This window comes from Equus caballus, chromosome 11, assembly GCF_041296265.1.
Source record: "Equus caballus isolate H_3958 breed thoroughbred chromosome 11, TB-T2T, whole genome shotgun sequence".
Lineage (NCBI taxonomy): Eukaryota > Metazoa > Chordata > Mammalia > Perissodactyla > Equidae > Equus > Equus caballus.
In genome coordinates, this window is record NC_091694.1 from 1,506,343 (window position 1) to 1,524,726 (window position 18,384).

At 58.7% G+C, this 18,384-nt stretch overlaps 4 protein-coding genes across 5 annotated transcripts in view; 2 read left to right on the forward strand and 2 right to left on the reverse strand.

Annotated features, from left to right (window-relative positions):
* The window catches only part of CCDC137 (coiled-coil domain containing 137), a 6,742-nt gene extending 2,562 nt beyond the window's left edge, over nt 1-4,180 (reverse strand). The window contains exons 1-5 of the mRNA XM_023651785.2: nt 4,020-4,180; nt 3,498-3,631; nt 1,861-2,083; nt 325-407; nt 76-155 (exon numbers count right to left, since the gene is read on the reverse strand). Of these exons, the coding sequence (XP_023507553.1) occupies nt 76-155; nt 325-407; nt 1,861-2,083; nt 3,498-3,631; nt 4,020-4,174 (675 nt within the window). The 5' untranslated portion in view covers nt 4,175-4,180. The remainder of the gene's footprint in view (nt 1-75; nt 156-324; nt 408-1,860; nt 2,084-3,497; nt 3,632-4,019) is intronic.
* Nucleotides 4,161-6,004, forward strand: OXLD1 (oxidoreductase like domain containing 1). Its single transcript, XM_023651791.2, has 2 exons — nt 4,161-4,424; nt 5,392-6,004. Exons 1-2 carry the CDS (start codon nt 4,365-4,367, stop codon nt 5,809-5,811), a joined length of 480 nt encoding a protein of 159 aa, XP_023507559.1. The 5' UTR covers nt 4,161-4,364; the 3' UTR covers nt 5,812-6,004.
* A 217-nt stretch (nt 6,005-6,221) lies between these two features.
* Nucleotides 6,222-11,977, forward strand: PDE6G (phosphodiesterase 6G). 2 transcript variants are annotated; one of them, XM_070226797.1, is made up of 4 exons: nt 6,222-6,576; nt 10,111-10,316; nt 10,828-10,868; nt 11,339-11,977. In XM_070226797.1, exons 2-4 carry the CDS (start codon nt 10,171-10,173, stop codon nt 11,413-11,415), a joined length of 264 nt encoding a protein of 87 aa, XP_070082898.1. In that variant the 5' UTR covers nt 6,222-6,576; nt 10,111-10,170; the 3' UTR covers nt 11,416-11,977. The 2 variants fall into 2 exon arrangements, with proteins under 2 accessions (XP_070082898.1, XP_001488767.1); XM_001488717.5 differs by lacking the exon at nt 6,222-6,576 and adding an exon at nt 8,507-8,553.
* Nucleotides 11,978-12,693: 716 nt separating this feature from the next.
* On the reverse strand, nt 12,694-18,118 carry TSPAN10 (tetraspanin 10). The gene is made up of 3 exons (XM_005597064.4): nt 17,841-18,118; nt 15,492-16,084; nt 12,694-13,815 (listed from the first exon to the last, which is right to left on the reverse strand). The coding sequence occupies exons 1-3, from the start codon at nt 17,895-17,897 to the stop codon at nt 13,386-13,388; spliced, it is 1,080 nt and encodes a 359-aa protein (XP_005597121.1). The 5' UTR covers nt 17,898-18,118; the 3' UTR covers nt 12,694-13,385.
* Between the last annotated feature and the right edge of the window lie 266 nt (nt 18,119-18,384).

The window sequence follows — 18,384 nt, forward strand, 5'->3', positions numbered from 1 at the left end:
AGCCTAGGTTGCTCCAACAGCCTTAGCCCTGTGAGCACCAGGGCCAAACAGGGCCATTCCCCTGTCCCTGCTCACCTGGCCTCTGTTCATGCCCGTCCTGGGCCTGGCGGTCAGCTCTGGGGGCTGCAGGGCGACCTCACCAAACTTCACCGTGTCTGGAGGGCAGAGGAGCACAACTGAAACCTGCTGCCCACACAACCCCCACAGCCCGGCACCCAGAGTCACTGTCCACCCACCCACTGACCCTGGGGAGACACGGGTGCCCAGCCCCACCCCGCCTGCCCGCAGGACCCGGGCTGACACAACGGCTGCAGGAAGAGCTACCTCGGAGCAGCTCCTGCTCCAGCCTTTCTGCTGCCTTTTCTTCCCTTCTCTGCCGGACTTTATCCAATCGCCGCTTCTGGAACCTGGAGAAGAAAACCCAGTGCTGTGGAGATTCCCAACCTCTCAGTTCACTGGACTCAGGAGGCAAAGGTCACCCCTGCCCACAAGGGTTGCCCTATGGCAGAGCCCAGGTGGCTGCCTCCAAGTCCCCACTCCTGCCACCACCCACAACCCACTGCCACCCACCAGAGAGGGCCCTGAGCCCAGCAAGCCCCTGTAAAGTTCCAAGTAAGTGGTCCTCAGCAGGGGCAACAGCCCCCAGGGCCATCTGACAATGTCCAGAGACATTCTGGGCTGTCACAATGGGGGGGGTGCTCCTGGCACCTCCTGGGTAGAGACCAGGGATGCCGCTCAACACTCTACAGTGCACAGGAGAGCCCCACTCCAGAGAAGCATCTGGCCCCAAGTGTCAACTGTGCTGCTGTATCTAAAGGGCCTCACAAGGTAGCAGATACGTGACATGGCCTGTAATGTGACTTTGGAATCTTAATGTTTATTGACAGTTTTGGAGACCACTGTGGCTTTAGACAGTATCTGGGATAGGTTTTCTGTGATGTAATTTTCATTGGCTAATATGACTACATGTATGACAGGAATTCAGACATGGAGAAACTCCACAAAGGTGAAAACAATCTAACTTTCACAGCTTTTAGAGAAACTTCTGATGAAAGCTTGGCTTGCTTCATCTCTAAAGTTACAGTTAAGGCAGAAACATGTCTCAAAAAGCCCTTGTTTGTTGAAACAACCTCCCCAGACCCTGCCCACAGGCTCAGGGAGGTGGCTCATGGCTTCCGGCCTAGACTCCTCCAGGGCTGGGGGCGGGAAGAGCAGGGGAACTGCAGCTGACGGTGGGCTCCCTCCTGGAGCTGGACATCACCCTCAGGAACCATACAAGGATCTCGTCCGAGCCTCCATGGAGGTGCCGGAATTTTCACTTTACCGACAAGGAAGCTGAGTCTGAGAGAGGTCACAGAACTTGTATAAATGACAGCTAAAGGCTCTCAGATCTCCTTTAGATCAGAAAGGTGAACACTGGAAACTGATTTCCGTGGGGCAGGCACGGTCGCCGGTGGCCAGCAGGCCCTGCTGAGAGGGCAGTGAGCCTCATTTTTTTCTACTTCCCTACAGTAACTGACCCGGGCTGGACAGCTGGCCCTGGACCTCAGCTGGCTCTTGGACACCCGTGATGCTTTTCCAGAGAAAGGCAAAGACACAGCTATGCCTTCAGGATTCTGTGGGTTGGGAGCCTCCCTAAATCCTGAACCGTGAGATTAAGAAGCTCTGATACAGAGAAAAACACTTGCCAACTGACCAGGGCTGTACCTTCTTCCCACGCTTTCCCTGATCATGGGGTGGGATGGGGGTGCCCCATGGCAACAAGACGCTGTCGCTGCAGAAGATAATCATGGGACCCCACTGCCCTGCCTCCCCCAGGCCTCCAGGGCTAGACCCCAGCCCCTTCCAGCACCCACTCACGCTTTCTTCCGCTCCGACTTCTCCTTCTTGGGAGCTGCCTGTGTCTCAGGCTGCCGGTCAGCCTGGTTCTTGCTGAGGAACAGCACATGCTTGGCCTCCTGCTCCATGCGCTGGATATAGGCCCCATCGGACTCCCACTTCCCCTGCTTGAACTTGGGGACGGCGATGTCTGGCTCCACTCCCTTTGCTTCCTTCTCCAACGTCTTTCTGAAGGCCACCTGGGCTGAGGACAAAGGGAGCCCTCAGAGGGGGTGTGGTGTCAGGTGCTGGAGGGAGCAGGTAGGTGCCAGGCCGGTTGTCTACGCTCATTTCCCCTCCCGAGGCCACAGGAAGGGAAGACCAGGCTCAAGTGGGAGCAGCCCAACCACAGTAGCTAATGAGGATCTAAGCTGCCCAGCTCAGGGCACCCACAGGGATGGGATTCCCACAGCCCTGATAAACGTTAAAGATGTCCACCACAGCTCGGCTGAGAAAGGAAACAGGAAACAAACTAAATGTCCATTAGTAGGTGACTAGTTGAATGAATTCCCCTATGTTCATCCCGAGACTTCACTGCACAGCCGTGGGAGAGAGCACAGGGGAGCTACACGTAGGGATGTGGAAAGACCTATAAAATCCACTGGAAGTGAAACCCAGGACACTCAACAACGTAGAGAATGAAAGCATAGCTTTTACATCATAAACATGTGAAAATACACATGGTACTTCTCCAGCGAAGGCATACAAGAGGATGAACAGCGGGGTTCTCTCAGGGGAGGGAGCAGGGCTGGGCCTCAATACCTTTCAGAGCTCTTGGATTCTACCAAGGAGGTAGGCTTGTATCTTGTAAATAACCAAAAAGAGTGCTGATTCAATGGAGCACGGTTCAAAATGTGCCATCTTCCAGCAGGGGCAGCGTCCCTCCTCTGCCCCTCCCCTTCCTCGACTCTTTATTTCACTATGCCTTTGGCAGCTATAGCCCCCAGTGAAAAACCTAAGGTTTACAAAGAAATTATAAAACAGCATTGCTATAAAATCAGCCCCACATTTGGAAAAACAAATATGCACAGACAAACACGCTGGACTCCATTCCCCAGTGTGCCCTGCGTGTCACCTCTGGCAGAGGCTGGGAGGAGGGCACCCGGCCTGGCCTTGGAGGAGGGGAGGAAAGGTAACTTTCTCAGACGGGGTCTAATCAATTCTCCCTTTAACCTCAGGAAACCATCCACTTCTCTCCACCGTGGTTTCTGCACGCTGGTCCAGGGAACAGTTATTTCTCAATTGCAAGAGCCTCACGGGCCTGCCATGTCCACTCTCACTCTCTCAATTGTTACGTAGTGACTTTTTCTCAGAGTAAATCTGAACCCACCATCCCGTTTGAGAGATCTCCACTGCTCTGGAGTGGAGATCAACACTCCTTATGTGAGGCCCCACAGGCTCCTTTTGCAGCTTCACCTAAAACCACACTGCCCCTCCACCAGTCACCATTTTGGCCCTGGCAACAGTGGCCGTCAGTCAGTCCTCCGTGTGCTCCTGTACCCTCGGACCACTGGATCTGGGCAGTGTCCTTTGCCTGAAATGCCATTAAATATTTGCGCAATTAAGTGTATTCAAACACACAAAGCTTTACAGCTCCCCAGCATGGGCCAGCACGTTACCCTCTTTCTTCCTCTTCTTGTTACTGATGGGGTTTTTCATCTCCTGGCGGATCCTCATAATCTCTCGGAGGCGGAAAGGGATTTCCTGTTCATCCGGGTTCTTGGGCTTGCAATTCACTTTCTTCTTCTCTTTGCTGGAAAGGAGAACACCAGAGTGAGACGCGTCCCAAGCCCAGCATAAGCAGAATCAGAGAAACCGAAGCTGGGCCTCGAGAAAGAAACTTCGCAGGCCACCCTGGCTGCCGCGGCGCGTGCGGGTCAAGGCAGCAGCAACCCCTCCTCTCACGCTCGCTCGGAGGCGGCCCCCGAACCGGGTTCTCCCAGGACGCTGGGTGAGGGGCGCTCCGAGAGCCCGGGGAGGCCCGTCGCTTCCTGACCTCGTCCGCCTCGCAAAGACAGCACCCCAGGAAGTGGCAGGCGCCACAGCGGAGACTCGCTCCCGCGCGCCCACCGCACCAACACCAGGGCGCTGGGCCCGGCCGGCGGAGGGGCCGGGAGAGACTCCAGAGCGGTGACACCCACCTGCGCGGCCGGGGCCACGGCGCCGAGCCCTGCTTCCCCCGCTGCTGCGGCTGCTGCCGGCCGTGCAGTCGCCCCCGGATCCCAGGCCCCGCCGCCCCTGCGGGTGCCGCCGCTCCGCGCCGAGCTCCCGCCATCTGCGCTCCTTGCGCTCCCATAAGAAGCCACTTCCGCCTTCCCGCACGGCCCGCCCCACAACCGCTACCTGCGCTTCCTGCGCTCAGCCCCACGCTCATTGGGACGGCGCTGTTCCCTGACGGGCTGCGATTGGACAGCGCGGCTGCCGCTCACGGCTCGGGCGGGGCCCTGGTCTGAGGCGCGCGTGCGCCGTGGGCCAGGCCGCCGGCGATGCTGCTGCGGAGCTTGGCCGTGGGAGGCCGGTCGGTGGCCGCCGCTGCTCGTGCGCCGGCAAGTACCGGCGGGGACCGGGGCTGGGGCGCGCTCGGGAGGCCGGGGCCCGGCGCCCGCCCGGCCTCCCCGCCTCCTAGGGGACAGCTGCAACCGCCGCGCTCCCGGTGGGCAGGACAGCCTGCGGGCCTCGCCTCCTGTCTGTTCCGCCCTGGCGGGGTGCGAGAAGGGCCGCTCTGCCACTGGGCAGGGCCCCGGGATAGCACCAGCCGGGTTCTCAGCTCGTTCACTCCTTCGGCAGTATCTGTCGAGCGTCTGCTGTGTGCGAGCCCTTGGGGAAGCCGCAGTGAACAAGGAGCTGATGCTTCTTGCAGGAGGAGTTGAAGAAATGAAGGAAATTTGGGCAGTGTCAGTCATTGCTGAGTGCTCTGGAGACACACAGAACAGGGAAGGGGCCCTGGGGACCTGGGCTGGGGAGGGAGGAAGGAGGGAAGGCTGCCCCCCATCCTCCCGCGGCCTTTGGGGGATGACCTGGGAGGCCTGGGCTTCTCGTGACAGAGGGACACAGAGATGAGAGGATGATGTGGTTAGTCAGGATGGTTGGGCGTGGGGGGCGTGGCTGTACTGGTTAGAGAGGGAGAGGTGGCTGTGTGGCCGAAGCTTACAGGCTTCCCTGCCACCATTCCTGTCCATAGAGCAGTTATCTTAGCTGGAGGTACCAAGCTTCTCCCCCCCTCCCCCCCTCCCACCCCGCCACTGCTGGAGTGCACACCTAGTGCCTGGTCCTGAACCCAGCACTTCTCATGAATCATAATTGTGTCGTGTTCATACCAACCATCATGCCCATTTTATAGACAGGAAACTGAGTCTAGAAAAGTAACTTGTCTAAAGTAACACAGGAAATGAGGAAGCCAAGAAGGACATGGAGCCCCCGACCAGTGACAGGAGGATGAAATTTCCCCAGAGCTGGGGGCAGGCGAGGCCTTACCAGCTTCCTAGAGACTCATATGCTTATCTGCATTCTTAGGGGCCACGCCGACTCTCCAGCTGGGACTGCTGCCAAAGGCTTCCTGAAGGCAGCAACATTCTGCACAGGCACCACACCTGGATCCGAGTCCGTGAAGGCCGCAGAGAGTTCACGAAGGACCATGTGGAGGTGGGCTCCCAATCAGGTGCAGACAGCACTAGGCAGCCCAAATCCTCCCTGCCCGGCAGGGGCCCCTTGGGACCCCCGTACCCCCTGCCACCTGAGCTCCAGCCCCCTACCAACTGCTGCATGAGCGGCTGTCCCAACTGCGTGTGGGTGGAGTACGCGGACACGCTGCTGCAGCACTACCAGGACGGTGGGGAGCGGGCCCTGGCTGCCCTGGAGGAGCACGTGGCTGACGAGAACCTCAAGGCCTTCCTCAGGATGGAGATCCGGCTCCGAGTGAGGAGTGGAGGCTGAGCCGGCCCAGCCAGACAGCCTCACCCGGACGGAGGCCCTCGCCCTAAGGGGCTCCAGCTTGGCGGTTCCTTATTGGGAAGCAACACTGCCTCTTTTATTTGTCATCTCTTTATGGGGCTTGTGTTGGATGCGAATAGGAAGAGTTATTTATTGACTTTATCTGAGAATAAATAAGTTCTCTGTGGTGGTTAGACAGGAGGCTTCTGTGTCGTTATATGTCTGTAAGGTTTGTGTTGCCTCATCAAAGAAAGCAGGGACAGGTGGTCATATTTACCGAGCACCCACAGCCTTCACCAACCTGTGAGGGTGAAATAAGACTCATTTCCTTGAATATTCAAGTGACAGTGACCCCGGGGCTCCCTTCCATGTCCCAGCATCCCAGAAGTCCTGCCCAGAGGTCAGCTCTGGTTACTCTCAACATGCGGCAGAGAGAGGACCATCTGGTCCCGTGAAGTTGCCATTGGCAAAGCCCTTGGTGCCAACGCCTGAAGGCAGCCCGGGAAGCACCCCATTCATCCAGCTGCAGTCAGCCCTCAGCTGCTCGGGTCCTTGGGAGACACCCTTCCACCACCAGGTAGAAGGCTGCAGGTCAGCCTCAGGGGCCTGAGCACTGCTTGGCCACCAGCCGTTTCAAGCTGCTTAGCCATGGCTCCCAAGGCAGTGGGCTTGGAAGGACCGGAAGACCTCGAGTGTTAGCCTTGGAACCAGCCTCCCGGCACCAGCCTGGTCCTTGGCTACAGACCTGGCACTGGACCATTGGCCCAGGTAGGACTTTATCTTAGGGCCCTCACTGCCCATCCCCATGTCCTGCTCACCCTCCTCCATGGAAACTTTCCCCCCTCATCCGCCTCCAAGCAACTCCAAGATCTGATTCCAGTGGCCTGGGCCTGGCGAGGGTTACATGAATTTATGCCTGTTTTATTCCTACTCATTTGGCTAAGATTGTAACAGGACTTCACAAGGGATTTGCGCTGATAAACAGGTCTTCCCAGGTTGGGGTCTTTAGTGTAAAGCCAGCGTTTCACAGAGAGATAGAGATCTGTGGACAGTAGACTAAAACCACGCAACCGCAAAATGTGCCATACCAATGCCTAACAAGACACGCAGTAGTTCAGGCTGTTGTCTTGGACAGCTAATGAGTGTCATCCAGAAGCATTCAGAGCTTTGGTGGGTTCAGAGAAATGTGATTATGGTGACATATTTATTAGAGTCTATCTCAGTGTCTAGTCTAACCCCTGTGATACAGATTTGAAAACAGTGCAGGAAAAGATGTTCCCCACATAGAGCAGCACAGCAGAGCTCAGTGTGCTCCGGGACCCCCTGAAGTCGTCCACGACATAGAGGGGGTTTATCTCAGAGATGTAGGAAGAGGGTTTCTATATTTTCCTCAAAAATAGGGATTTACAAAACGTCTTGTATATATGTGTATACACATGTATACATATATCCATATACACGTGTGTGTACTTGTGTACGTATGTATACAGCCCACCCAGTGGATCCTACGAAATTAGCCTTGTTTTAAAATTCACCAGTCGTGGAAAAGGCCCGTTCAGTGTGGGACATCCCCAAAGAGAAGCCACTGGCCTCGCCCCTTGCCATGGGGCAGGCCCCCTCCTGCATGTAAAACATGGCGGCTGAGGATGCCAGCACAGTGTCAGCACCAGCCTTGCTGAAACTACCGTCCCAGTGCGGATCTTGTCATTGTTCATTCATTCATTCATCCCACAGGTACTTATGGAGCGTCTGCCAAATACCTGGCACTGGGCTAGACTCTGGGATCCGGTGGAAATCTGTCTCCCCATTCTGCTCTAGTGTGGGAGACGGAGGTTAACACAAGAATTATCCAAACATACAATTACATGATAAGTGTGATGAAGGAAACTTCCAGCTGCTGTGAGGTCCTATGAAATAGGCATCCTGATACTGTGTGAGGGGTCGCCCCAGGGAGATGAGACTGGGGCAGAGCTCTGAAGGCCTAGGAGGAGGGAGCTGGGGGAAAGCAGAGAGGTGTAGAAAATGCACCACCCAGGGAGCAGCAGGTGCAAACGTCCTGGGGTGGAAGGGGCTCATCGGAGTACGGAGAACGAGAGAGGGGTGAAAGGTGAGGCCAAAGATAGGGGCCTGGCGGGTGCAGACATGGCCCGCTTGGCAAAAAGCCATGCTGTGGTGGGTATCCCACGTATAAAGTAGAGGAAAATGTTCATCCATGTTAGCTCAGGGCCAGTCTTCCTCAGCAAAAAGAGGAGGATTGGCAGCAGATGTTAGCTCAGGGCTAATCTTCCTCAAAAAAAAAAAAAAAGATAGAGGCCTGGCTACACACGGCTTTGGGGGCCACAAAGGTGGGTTCTTCAGAAGTCAGAGGACTGAAAGAGAGGGAGAGGTGCAAGACGGCAGCCAGTGCGGGTTCATCTTCATTTCAAAGCTGAGCGGCTTCAAGAGAGAGTGCTGCTGTTCTCCTGCTGTTCTGTTCCTGATCACACTTCCCCTCCCTGTCCTGGCCCCGTCCTTGGCTTGTCCTTCCTTCAGGCCCTTGACCACACCTGAGCTGCTTCCCTGTCCCCCAGAAGCGTCAAGGCGGGGGGTGCCTGCCCCAGGGCCCCTGACAATCTCATTAGTGTGGTGTCAGAGGACAGTCCTAATCAGCTTACCCACAGCAGGATAAATGCCCAGGCCGGCACCCTGCTGAGGGAAACCTGGCCACTCACACCCATAACCCCCTGAGACCTGCCCCAGAGCTTGGTGAGTAGTGACCTTCCCAGGTCGCCTTTCCTGGTGGCCATTTACCCAAGGGTGTTAGTGGGCATCTACCCAGAGGGTGGGCAGCAGGTGGGCTTTTCGCCACCACACTTAGGCCTGGGTCTGCGAGAGTCCATCCCCGGCCCTTTCCATCAGAGAGGGTGCCCAGCCCATCTCCCTGCTCCCCCATGTCGAACAGTGGTGCAGGCCATCCCCGAGACAGCAATGGTCTGGGAGCCTTAGGCCACACATGCTCAGCCAGCTTGAGTGGGCCCCAACCACAGGGGGGGCTGGGCCCTGGGCAGCTCAGGCATCAGTTTCCACGGGGACAGCATGATAGCTGGAGCTCCATCAGGGCCCCTGGCTGTCCTTGCCAGGCCTATGGCCTGGGACTGGGGAGGGGGTCTGACTGGGCCTATACATCTGGGCTGTGAGGAGTGGGGTTGTGGGGTCTGAGCAGCCAGCACCACCAGGCCTGCTGCTGTCCGCCTTAGACCCCACGCAGATCCGGCTCCTGAGCCCTGGTTCCTCCCAGGCTGGTGCTAGTCCTGGCACAAAGGCTGCACCTTAGGGAGGGATGGTCCATGGCGGGGTCCACCCCAATCCCAGGTGCCCTGGACCTGCCGCCAAGCCTTGCTCCCTGTGGGGCCACCTGTCCTCACCTCGCAGTTGGTCTCAGTCCTGACGCTCTAGCAGGGAGCTGACGGTAGCCCAAGGCTGGAGTCAGGCATCACAGCCCACAAGACCGAGGGCAAGAAACAGGACCCAAGAGGTGGTCCTTGGGTTCTCCAGTGCCAGGGGCAGTGGCTCCTGTGTGTCATGTGCTTAGCCCCAGACCCTTCTGGGCTCATGGTGTTCCCTGAGGGATTAGAGTCTCCCTCTGGTGTTAACAGGCTTAGAGGAAGCCGAGCTACCCTTGGCCAAGGTCACTGGGGCTTAGGGCATCTGGGGAGAGGCTCTGGGGGAGAGGTGGGGAGGTCACCCTTTGAGGTGGGTGCAAGGACACTGGCCTTGTCTGGAGCAGCGGAGAGACCTGCTCAGCCACACCCGAGCCAGGCAGGTGATGTTGGCATTGAGTGGGCTCCAAGCGCAGTGAGTGGCCAGAGGATTTACCAGCAGAGGGAAGACACTGCTTGGGTGAGGGTTACACAGCTCAGCTGGGCGTCTCATTCTGAGACAGGGCCCTGCTCTGCCCAGGCACCTTGCCCTCCCATTTTTCCGGTCATTCTTCATCAGCACCACTGGGTGCTGGAATGTCACCATGAATGAGACCGACTGTCCCAACCCCCAGGGATAGGGGTGGGGAACAGAGGAGAAGGGGGAGACGTGTGAGGAGGGGTACACTTGGGGGTCACCCAGCATTCCCATTCCCCTGCCTAGCCCCACGTCGAGCCCCACGAGGAGCTGGTTGGGGCCTGCCATCAGGGTCATACCGAAGGGTGAAGGCCGGCAGAGCTGGATCTCATGTTTCAGGGTTTCCTCTGCTCTGGTGGTCAAGATCTGCGAGGGGCATCAGTAGCAGGAGGGCTGACTGGGATCCCCGGCCTGGTTTACCCCCAGCCCACAGCGTGAAGGAGTCCAGAAGCCAGAGGCCACCACAGGGTGTCTGCCGGCCTGACCATGAACCTGGAGCCACCCAAGGCCGAGATCCGGTCCGCCACCCGGGTGACCGGGGGGCCCGTCACTCCCAGGAAAGGGCCCCCCAAGTTTAAGCAGCGACAAACAAGACAATTCAAGAGCAAGCCCCCCAAGAAAGGCGTCCAAGGGTAAGCACAGCTCAAGGAGGGGAGCCTCTGCAAGGGGATGGAGGGCCAGCCCCCCCACCCAACCCCCCTGATCCTCAGGTGGCATAGGAGGGCGGCTGTGCTGTAGCTGGGAGGCTGGGGAGGGGCCTCAGCCACCCTTTCCTGGCTGGGTGGTCCCATCATGCTAATGGGATGGGGCAGTTCCAAGGGCCCGAGCCCAGCCTGTCTCAGAGCCCCCCACTCCCCAGCATGGGAGGAGGGACAGGGGGATGCTCAGAGGGCTCCAGTCACCCTCTCTAGCTGGTGTTGCCATCAGGTCTCGAAAGCACCCACTCCCACCTGAGACTCAGCCACAGCCCCCTCAACCGACTAGTGTCCCTGCACACACACTCACAGCCCACGTGAACACACCAGGGACACACTCCCAGACACACCACGCTCTCAGGAACCTGAGTCAAGAGCACACACGCCCCCCCCCCCCCCAACCCCACTCTCTTCCTGGCCACAGTCCCTGACTGCTCTGTCCTCACAGGTTTGGGGACGACATCCCTGGAATGGAAGGCCTGGGAACAGGTATGACGACTGCTAGGGTCCACCCAGCTGCCCCCTCACCCACCGGTGTGCCCAGGCCCAACCTCCCTTGCTTTCTCAGGCCCAGGCTTATTTAGGGTGTCACCCGCCCCGAGCCTGTCCTTTGTTTTCTCCCCCAACATCTCCCCCAACAGTGGAAACTGAAGCTTGTTCTCATTTGTGGGTTCACCGGGTTCTTGGAGGGGCTGGAAAAGAACAGGGCGCCCTTGCCGTCCCCTCCCCCTGGCAGCAAGGCCCACCTTCCTCCAGTCCCTCCCTTGGGCCTGCTGTAGCCACTCTTCCTGGGCAGGACACCCACTCCACACACCCCCAAAGCTGGTGTGTCCTGGGAGGAGGCCTCTACACCCAAGACGTGTACTCTCACCACTTGGGGTGTAGATAATAGGGCCCCGAGGGATAGTGGCTTCTGAGGCCATGGCACCCTCCTGGACACTGGCCTCCTTCTCTTGCAGATATCACAGTCATCTGCCCATGGGAGGCCTTCAACCACCTGGAGCTGCATGAGCTGGCCCAGTACGGAATCATCTAGCACCCAGGGTCCCGGGACCCTCCACCCTGCTGTCTGCTCCAACCCCTGCTCAGGATTCCTGTGGAGGAGGCCCACCCCCCAGTGCAGTGTGTCCGGATTGCCCAGATTGTGTCTGGAGACCTGCACAGGGCAGCGACTTCAGGCCCCCAGACACTAGTTCCCAGGAGCCCACCATCTCCCCACAGGATGCCCTCTTGGGGCCGGCCAGGCCCTGCTTAACTTCCCGAGACTCTGGCCCACACCCCCAGGCTTGCCCTTGGAGACAGGGAGCTGGACCCCAGCCCCTCTCCACTGGTGGCTGGAAAGCCAGAGCAGGACCTCCCAGGAGTGTCCCCCTCACCCAGGCCCCCATCCTCCCTGTCCCAGGGTGAGAACAAGCCCCTCCCACTAGCCCGTCCCAGCAGGCGCCCTTGGGTCTGGGATGGTTGTGGGCAGGAGTCCTGAGGGCATCAGCAAGAGAGCAAGGCCACTGTGAACCATCATGCCTGCAGGACCTCGTCCTTTCCAACATGGCCCATGCTTGCTGTCCTTGTTTCAAAATAGAGTTAGTGCACCCCCACTTGCTCATTTGGGGCATGTTGTCAGTAGAATGTATGGATGAAGGTGCAGGGCAGTGGGGGCAGCAGGGCCCTGGCCAGGCTGAGAGGGAAGAAAACCCATCGGGCTCTGAGCCTGGCTCTCTCATGGCCGGGGACACAAGCAGCCAGGCCAGGGCTGGGACGAGGCAGGCAGGTGGCCTCGCGCACTCCCAGTGGCCAGAGCAGGCCTGACCGAGAAGGTGGGACAGGACAAGGCCCAACAACAGCTCACGCCAGGAGGAGGGAACGTCTTTCCCCTCCTCACAGGTGAGGAAACAGGTGCGGAGAGATTCGGTAACTTACCCAGTGGCCCAGCCAGCCTGTCCTTAGTGTCCACTAAAGCTGGTCAGGCACCCACTCGTGACCTGGCAATTCCACTCCTGACACCACAGCCAGGAGAAGCAGGGCCACCTCCATACCAGACCTGTGCAAAACTGTCGCTGGCAGCAGTCATTATCCGGAAGCCACCCAGGTGCGTGTCGACATGGACCAGGTGTGGTGACCAGATGGTGACTCTCGGGAAGGGCCCTCAGTGATCCCGTTTATGTGAAAGCCAGGAAAGGCCACACTAACCGAAGGCGGTGAAGTCCAAACAGGGGTGACCACAGGGAGGGGCTGGGGGAGCCTGCTGGGGCTGGATTTTGACCTGGTGGTGGTTCCCCAGGTGTTTAGATAGGTAAGAATTCCTCGTGCTGCCCACTTAAGATTGGTGCAATTTACTGCATGAATGATACATCTCAATAACATTTACTGCCCCCCAAAAAAAGAATTCTGGAGGAAGAGGCCTGGGCCTCACCCTCAACCACCACAATGGATAGCAAAGGGGGAGGTGGCCCCAGAGGAGGGCAGATGCCAAGCTGTGGTAAGGAGCTGGGTCTCAGGGTTAGGCCTTGAAGGTGGGGGTCTGAGGCTGGCCTCAGAGGCGGGTGGGAGATGGGCCTTGGACGTGGGACCTCACAGGCAGGGCTCAGAGTTGGGGGCTTGGCCGCAAGATTTCATCCAGTCCCTGTCCCACCCCATTCTCCCTCCCAGCCAGGTGGCTTTGCCTGCATCCTCTGTGGGAGGCAGACGCTGGCCCGGCAGCACCTCTTGGGGGTCGGTCTACACTTAGACCACAGTGGCTTTTGCAAGCGATCAGGCAGTGTGAGTCAGTGGATCTGGGGGCAAAGCCTCCAAAACAGAGCGAAATCAGGTGGCCGCCGGGGACTCATTCCAGCCGAGCCTTGGGGAAACAACAGAACTGAGAAGGAGGCAGGCAGGCTCAGCCCTTGGGGAGAGGGGACCCTGGGGAGCAGAGGCCCAGCAGGTGGAGGCGGCTCGGGTGTCCGAGGTGCACGTCCACAAGCACCCACGCAGGTCACTCTGACGCCTTCCCTGGGAGGGTCCCAGACTCTATCCCACTGCCCCCATCTTTTGTCCCCGGTGCCAGTCATCCCCAGCCAGCTTGGCAGAGGGCCAGACATCAGTTCTGGGACTCCAGTGGCTAGGCCTACCTTCCCTCTCCCCTCCGGGGCTCTCCGCCGCCCCCTTGCGGCCAGCCAGGACCCTCAGCAGCTGGGTGGCCAGCAGGAGCTCTGCCCCCTGGACCACCACGACTGTGATCAAGCAACTACCCACGACCGGGATATTTCCGCGCAGCCACTGTCGGAGTGGGGGGCCGCAGCCCTCCAGGTGCACCACTCTCTGAGCTGCATCCTCATCCAGGCCCAGGACCCCGAAGCCACACTGGTCATTGACAGAGGCTCCATCTTCCCAGGGGTTGATGCAGCAGGAGGCAGGAAGGCTGCAGGCCTGGACCCCGGGGGAACTGCAGTTAAAGAACCTGCAGGGCACACAGGGCGTCAGGCTGGAGGGCAGCACCCACTGTTTTGGGACTTGGTGCTGCACAGAGTGTCTCCCATCCACCTTCAAGCTTCCATGGCCACACACACACACACAGAGGTGCACACGCATGCACACACACCCACACTCATGCACATGCACACGTTCACGCCTGCATACACACAGGCATGAATTCACACAGGCAAGCATGTACACATACATATGCACATGCACACACAGACACACACACAATACCCAGCTTTCTATAACTGATCCTGGCATGTGGTAGCCCTCTGCACATGCAGGCAGATGTAATAGCTTCTTGGCTAGAGGGGCCATATTTAATGAGATGGTTGAAGGGGAGACAAGCATTTGATGAGGGGTGGAAATAAAGGCAGCCTGGCTCTCGGGCCAGGCCGGTGGTGCAGCAGTTAAGTGCCCATGTTCCACTTCGGCGGCCTGGGGTTCGCTGGTTCGGATCCCAGGTGTGGACATGGCACCACTTGGCACGCCATGCTGTGGTAGGCATCCCACATATAAAGTAGAGGAAGATGGGCACAGATGTTAGCTCAGGGCCAGTCTTCCTCAGCAAAAAAGAGGAGGACTGGCAGCAGTTAGCTCAGGGCTAATCTTCCTCAAAAAAAAAAAAAAAAAAGACAGCCTGGCTCCATAGATGCTGCTGAGTTGGTTTGAGCAGTGGAACTGGAGTGGGAGAAGGTGGGATGAGGCCTGACAGAGGCCTCTTTAGTGGTCACTGGGTCATAGTGGGGAAGTGAGGGGCAGCACTGGCCAGTGACACGAGGTGGGAGGCTTGGGAAGAGCTCCCAGGGCTGCCAGGGAGTGTTGCTCTGGTCACAGTCCCCAGTCGCCCTTGGCCTCCGACAGGTGTCCAGGACCCTGCAACCTGTAGGCTCATCCCCTTCACCTTCCCTCACAGGCACTGCCTCATCTCCCAAAAGAGTGGGTCTTGTAAGGAAGGGGCTCAAAGGATAAGTGGCCACAACTCCACAGGGAGCTGCCACCAATCCAAGGTCACATGCAGCCAGCAAACAAGAACAACCCAGGTGCATGCTTCTAGAGTGCCTGGCACATGGATGGGCTCCACACGTGTTAGTGACTGTTGGGTACGAATGGCTGGTTTTTGAGAGTCTCCACATGACTCCATCTCTTGTGGTCAGTTTCCCCTGGATACACACACCAGGAAGGCCCAAGGGGGGAGCATATACCATCTGTCGTGAGTGTCACATAGAGAGCAGATGCTGCTCCAGAGTCTGTGCATTGGGGACAGTTGACAAAACAGATAGCCTCGAGCAGAACAAAAAAGAAACTGCTGTGCGCCTGAGCAGAGAGTGCTGAAACACACACGCACACACGGTGGAGGGAGGACTGTGGAGTCGTGGTCCAGAATGACATCCTGAATCAACCTAAAAGTTATTGTCATTTGACATTGAGGTGTTTTGTATGATGTCCTTACCAAAGAAAATCCCCCAAAAGTGACTTTCTAAGTCTGCTGGCTGGGCTTCTCCATTAAGATCCTTGCGTGTCCACCTGGCCCTGGCTGGGTCTGAGTGTGTATGTGTGCAGACGTGTGTGTGTGTGGGGTGACCCCCCTCCAGCCCCGGGGACCCTGCTGACCACCAGAGGCCACCCTCCTCCCTCCCGCGCTCCGGGACTCACAGGTTCCTCTGCCAGTCCTGGTAGGAGGCGGCCCCGCAGCACTGCAGCCTGAGCTGGACTTGGTCCATGAGGAAGCGCAGGTCTGGGTCATCCTGGTAGTGGGTGATGGCCACACGCAGGGCATGCTCCAGGCCATCCTGCAGTGGGCCCCAGAGGGCTACCACCAGGGCCCCCCACACGGCCTCCAGCACCAGGAAAGTGAGAAGGCCTCCCGAGAAGCAGCGCAGCAGGCAGGCATTCTCGCAGAGGGCACCCAGGCAGCCCGCCAGGCTCACCACACTCACCGCCAGCCCCCCCAGCACCAACCCCAGCATGGGGTCTGCAGGCAGGGGGCCCCCCCAACTATTCCCCAGAGAGCCCCTGATGGCCAGGCCCCAGAGCCCCATGGCCAGGGCCAGCAGGCTGAGCAGAGAGAAGAGGAAGTTGGATAGGAAGGTCAGGCACTTGAGGCAACTTCTTCCCGAGGGGAGGAAGGGGACCAGGCCTCCCCCAAGGCCTGTCCTCCAGGCCTGGCCCTCCTGGAGTGCTGGACCCAGGTGGCTCGAAGTGAGTGGGCTGCTCCCAGAGAGGGGTGGCTCCTGGCCCCCAGCGTCCTGCAGAGGGAGGAAGAAAAGGGAGACCTTGCCAGTGCCACCCCATTCCCACAGACCCCTGACAGTCAGGAGGGAGGAAACCTCACAGCAAGGGGTAGAGCCGGCAGAGGGGAGAAAGCTGGACGGTGGAGGGGGGAGGGGGCTCAGAGATCCTAGATGGCCAAGACATGGAGCCTCCAGGCTTGTCGTGCTCGGCCGGGTAGCAGAGGGGACAGTGAGGGTCCCAGCACCTTTAGAACAGGGGGATTACTACCCCCTCCAAGTCCGTGGTGGAGATTAAGCAAGGCGATGGTGGGAAATAACTATTCCCGTTCCACGCCTCTCCCCTCTGCACCTGTGTGGCAAAAGACGTGGTCACTGGGGGGCTTCTCCAACCAGGCCAGGAGGTTGGGGCCCACCAGGCAGAGGGGCTGGCCCAAGTGACCACCTTCACTGCCTCTGAAACCAGACCTGATGTCCCAGAATCCACTTGGTCAGCCCTGCTAACTGAGTGCAAGTGCTGTGCTGGGCCCACGACAGTGGGGGACAGGCCAGGGCCCTGCCCACCCGGCTCCCGGGGCAGGGAGAAGGGCCACCAGGAGACCAGGGCTCTGTGGGACGCAGGGCCTTCCAAGGGGCCCCCTCATCCTCTAGCAGGACTCAGCCAAGCCTGGGGCTCCTGGCCGTACCAAAGTGAATAGTTAAGGGGTGCTGAATGTTGGGGGCCTGTCCCCCCTCACAATTCCCCACAGAGGAGTGGCTCATTGATCGGTGAGGTTTAGAGAAACTGCAAAGCCTGTTCTACTTGGCCGCTTAATGGACGATCTCAATTTCAGTTCTGCCTGCCCCTTCTTCCTCACTTGACCCCCTTGCCCCGCAGGCAGGTGTGGGAGGGCCTTCTGGTCTCTCTCTGCAGGAGCAGAGGGACAGCCTGCCCCTGCCAGCCCCCGCTGGGGAGGCCCGCAGGCACCCAGCTCTGCCAGTGATGAAGTTTGAATGGGGGGAGGATTAGGAAGCTGACACCCCACGTCTAGGCAGGGGTCCCATTCCAGTCCAGTTTACCAGGAAGAAGCTGCCCCTCATCCCCACCTGTCTGACTCTGTATGGATGCTTCATTTCTTCTGAACTCAGAGCAGAGGGAAGGAGGGCTATTTATCAGCCCCCCAGACACCAACAAGCCAGTAGGAGCGGAAGGACAGGCTGCCAGTGCTAGGTTGGGTGGACTGGGGCCAGAGGAGGCCATGGGAGTGGACGTGGGCTGGGGACGTCACCTTGCAGCTCCACGGTCAGGTGGGAGGGATGTTGGCCTTTAGTCCCTCCTTCACCCTGAGCCAGAGGTCGCCCCCAACCCCTTGTCCGGGGGCCAGCACTGGGCTGAGAGAACAGGAGCAGTGGGGAAGGGGCCACAGGGGAGGTGAGAAGGCCAAGGGGCCTGTGGGGGGAAGTCACAAGTGGAGGGGGACCAAGCCCTGGGCGTGTGCTTTCCTCGGGGCATGGACACATCTGTGCAGTGTCAAATGCAAGGACAAGGTCGGGTCACATTTCAGAGTCTGAACGGGGTGCTGGGTGAGGTGAAGGAGCCTGACTGGGAAGACCTCAACCCCAATCTTAGCAGCTTCTCATGGACATCCGCCGCCTGGCTAACCCCAGCATACGGCAAGGCTTGGGATGGGGCTAGGGGCCAGGGTGTGTAAGAACTGGGCCCAGGGGCCTCCCACGGGCCTTAGGGCTGGGGACATCTCCAAACCCAGGGGAGGCCACCAGGGCACTGGCTTACCTGGGACAGCAGGGGGCTCCTTTCCCCCTCTTTCATCCTCCACCAGCACAGGCACATTGGTCCCCTGCCCAGCTTCTCTGGCTGGGACACCGGGCCTGATGCTGCCCCTGTCTCTGGCTGCTCTGGCAGCTATGAGCCCCACCAGGACGCTGTAGTCACAACCGGATCATGTGAGGAGTCACATTTTAGGGCTTAAGACAGCCTCTGCCTGTTGAGATGCAGACGATCTTTCTTCTCGAGCCCAGATTCTTGGCTCTTTCTGTGCATTCCCTGAAGTTCTGCATAAGCACAACGTGGATGGGGCTGTCAGGGTGTGGGCCTCGTGGCCATCACTACAGGGCCCTGGGGTGGGCCTCAGCCTGGCAGGTTTCTGGCTGCTCCATCAGCTCACCCAAGAGATCAGACCCTGTTCACAGGAATAGTCCCTGGAGACCTGCCCGCAGCTATAGGCAAGATTATTCCCCTGATTCATTCATGGTAAGAATGAGACAATATCCATTGGCCAGCTCACATCCTTCCTGGTTTCATGGTACCTGGGTTCCCC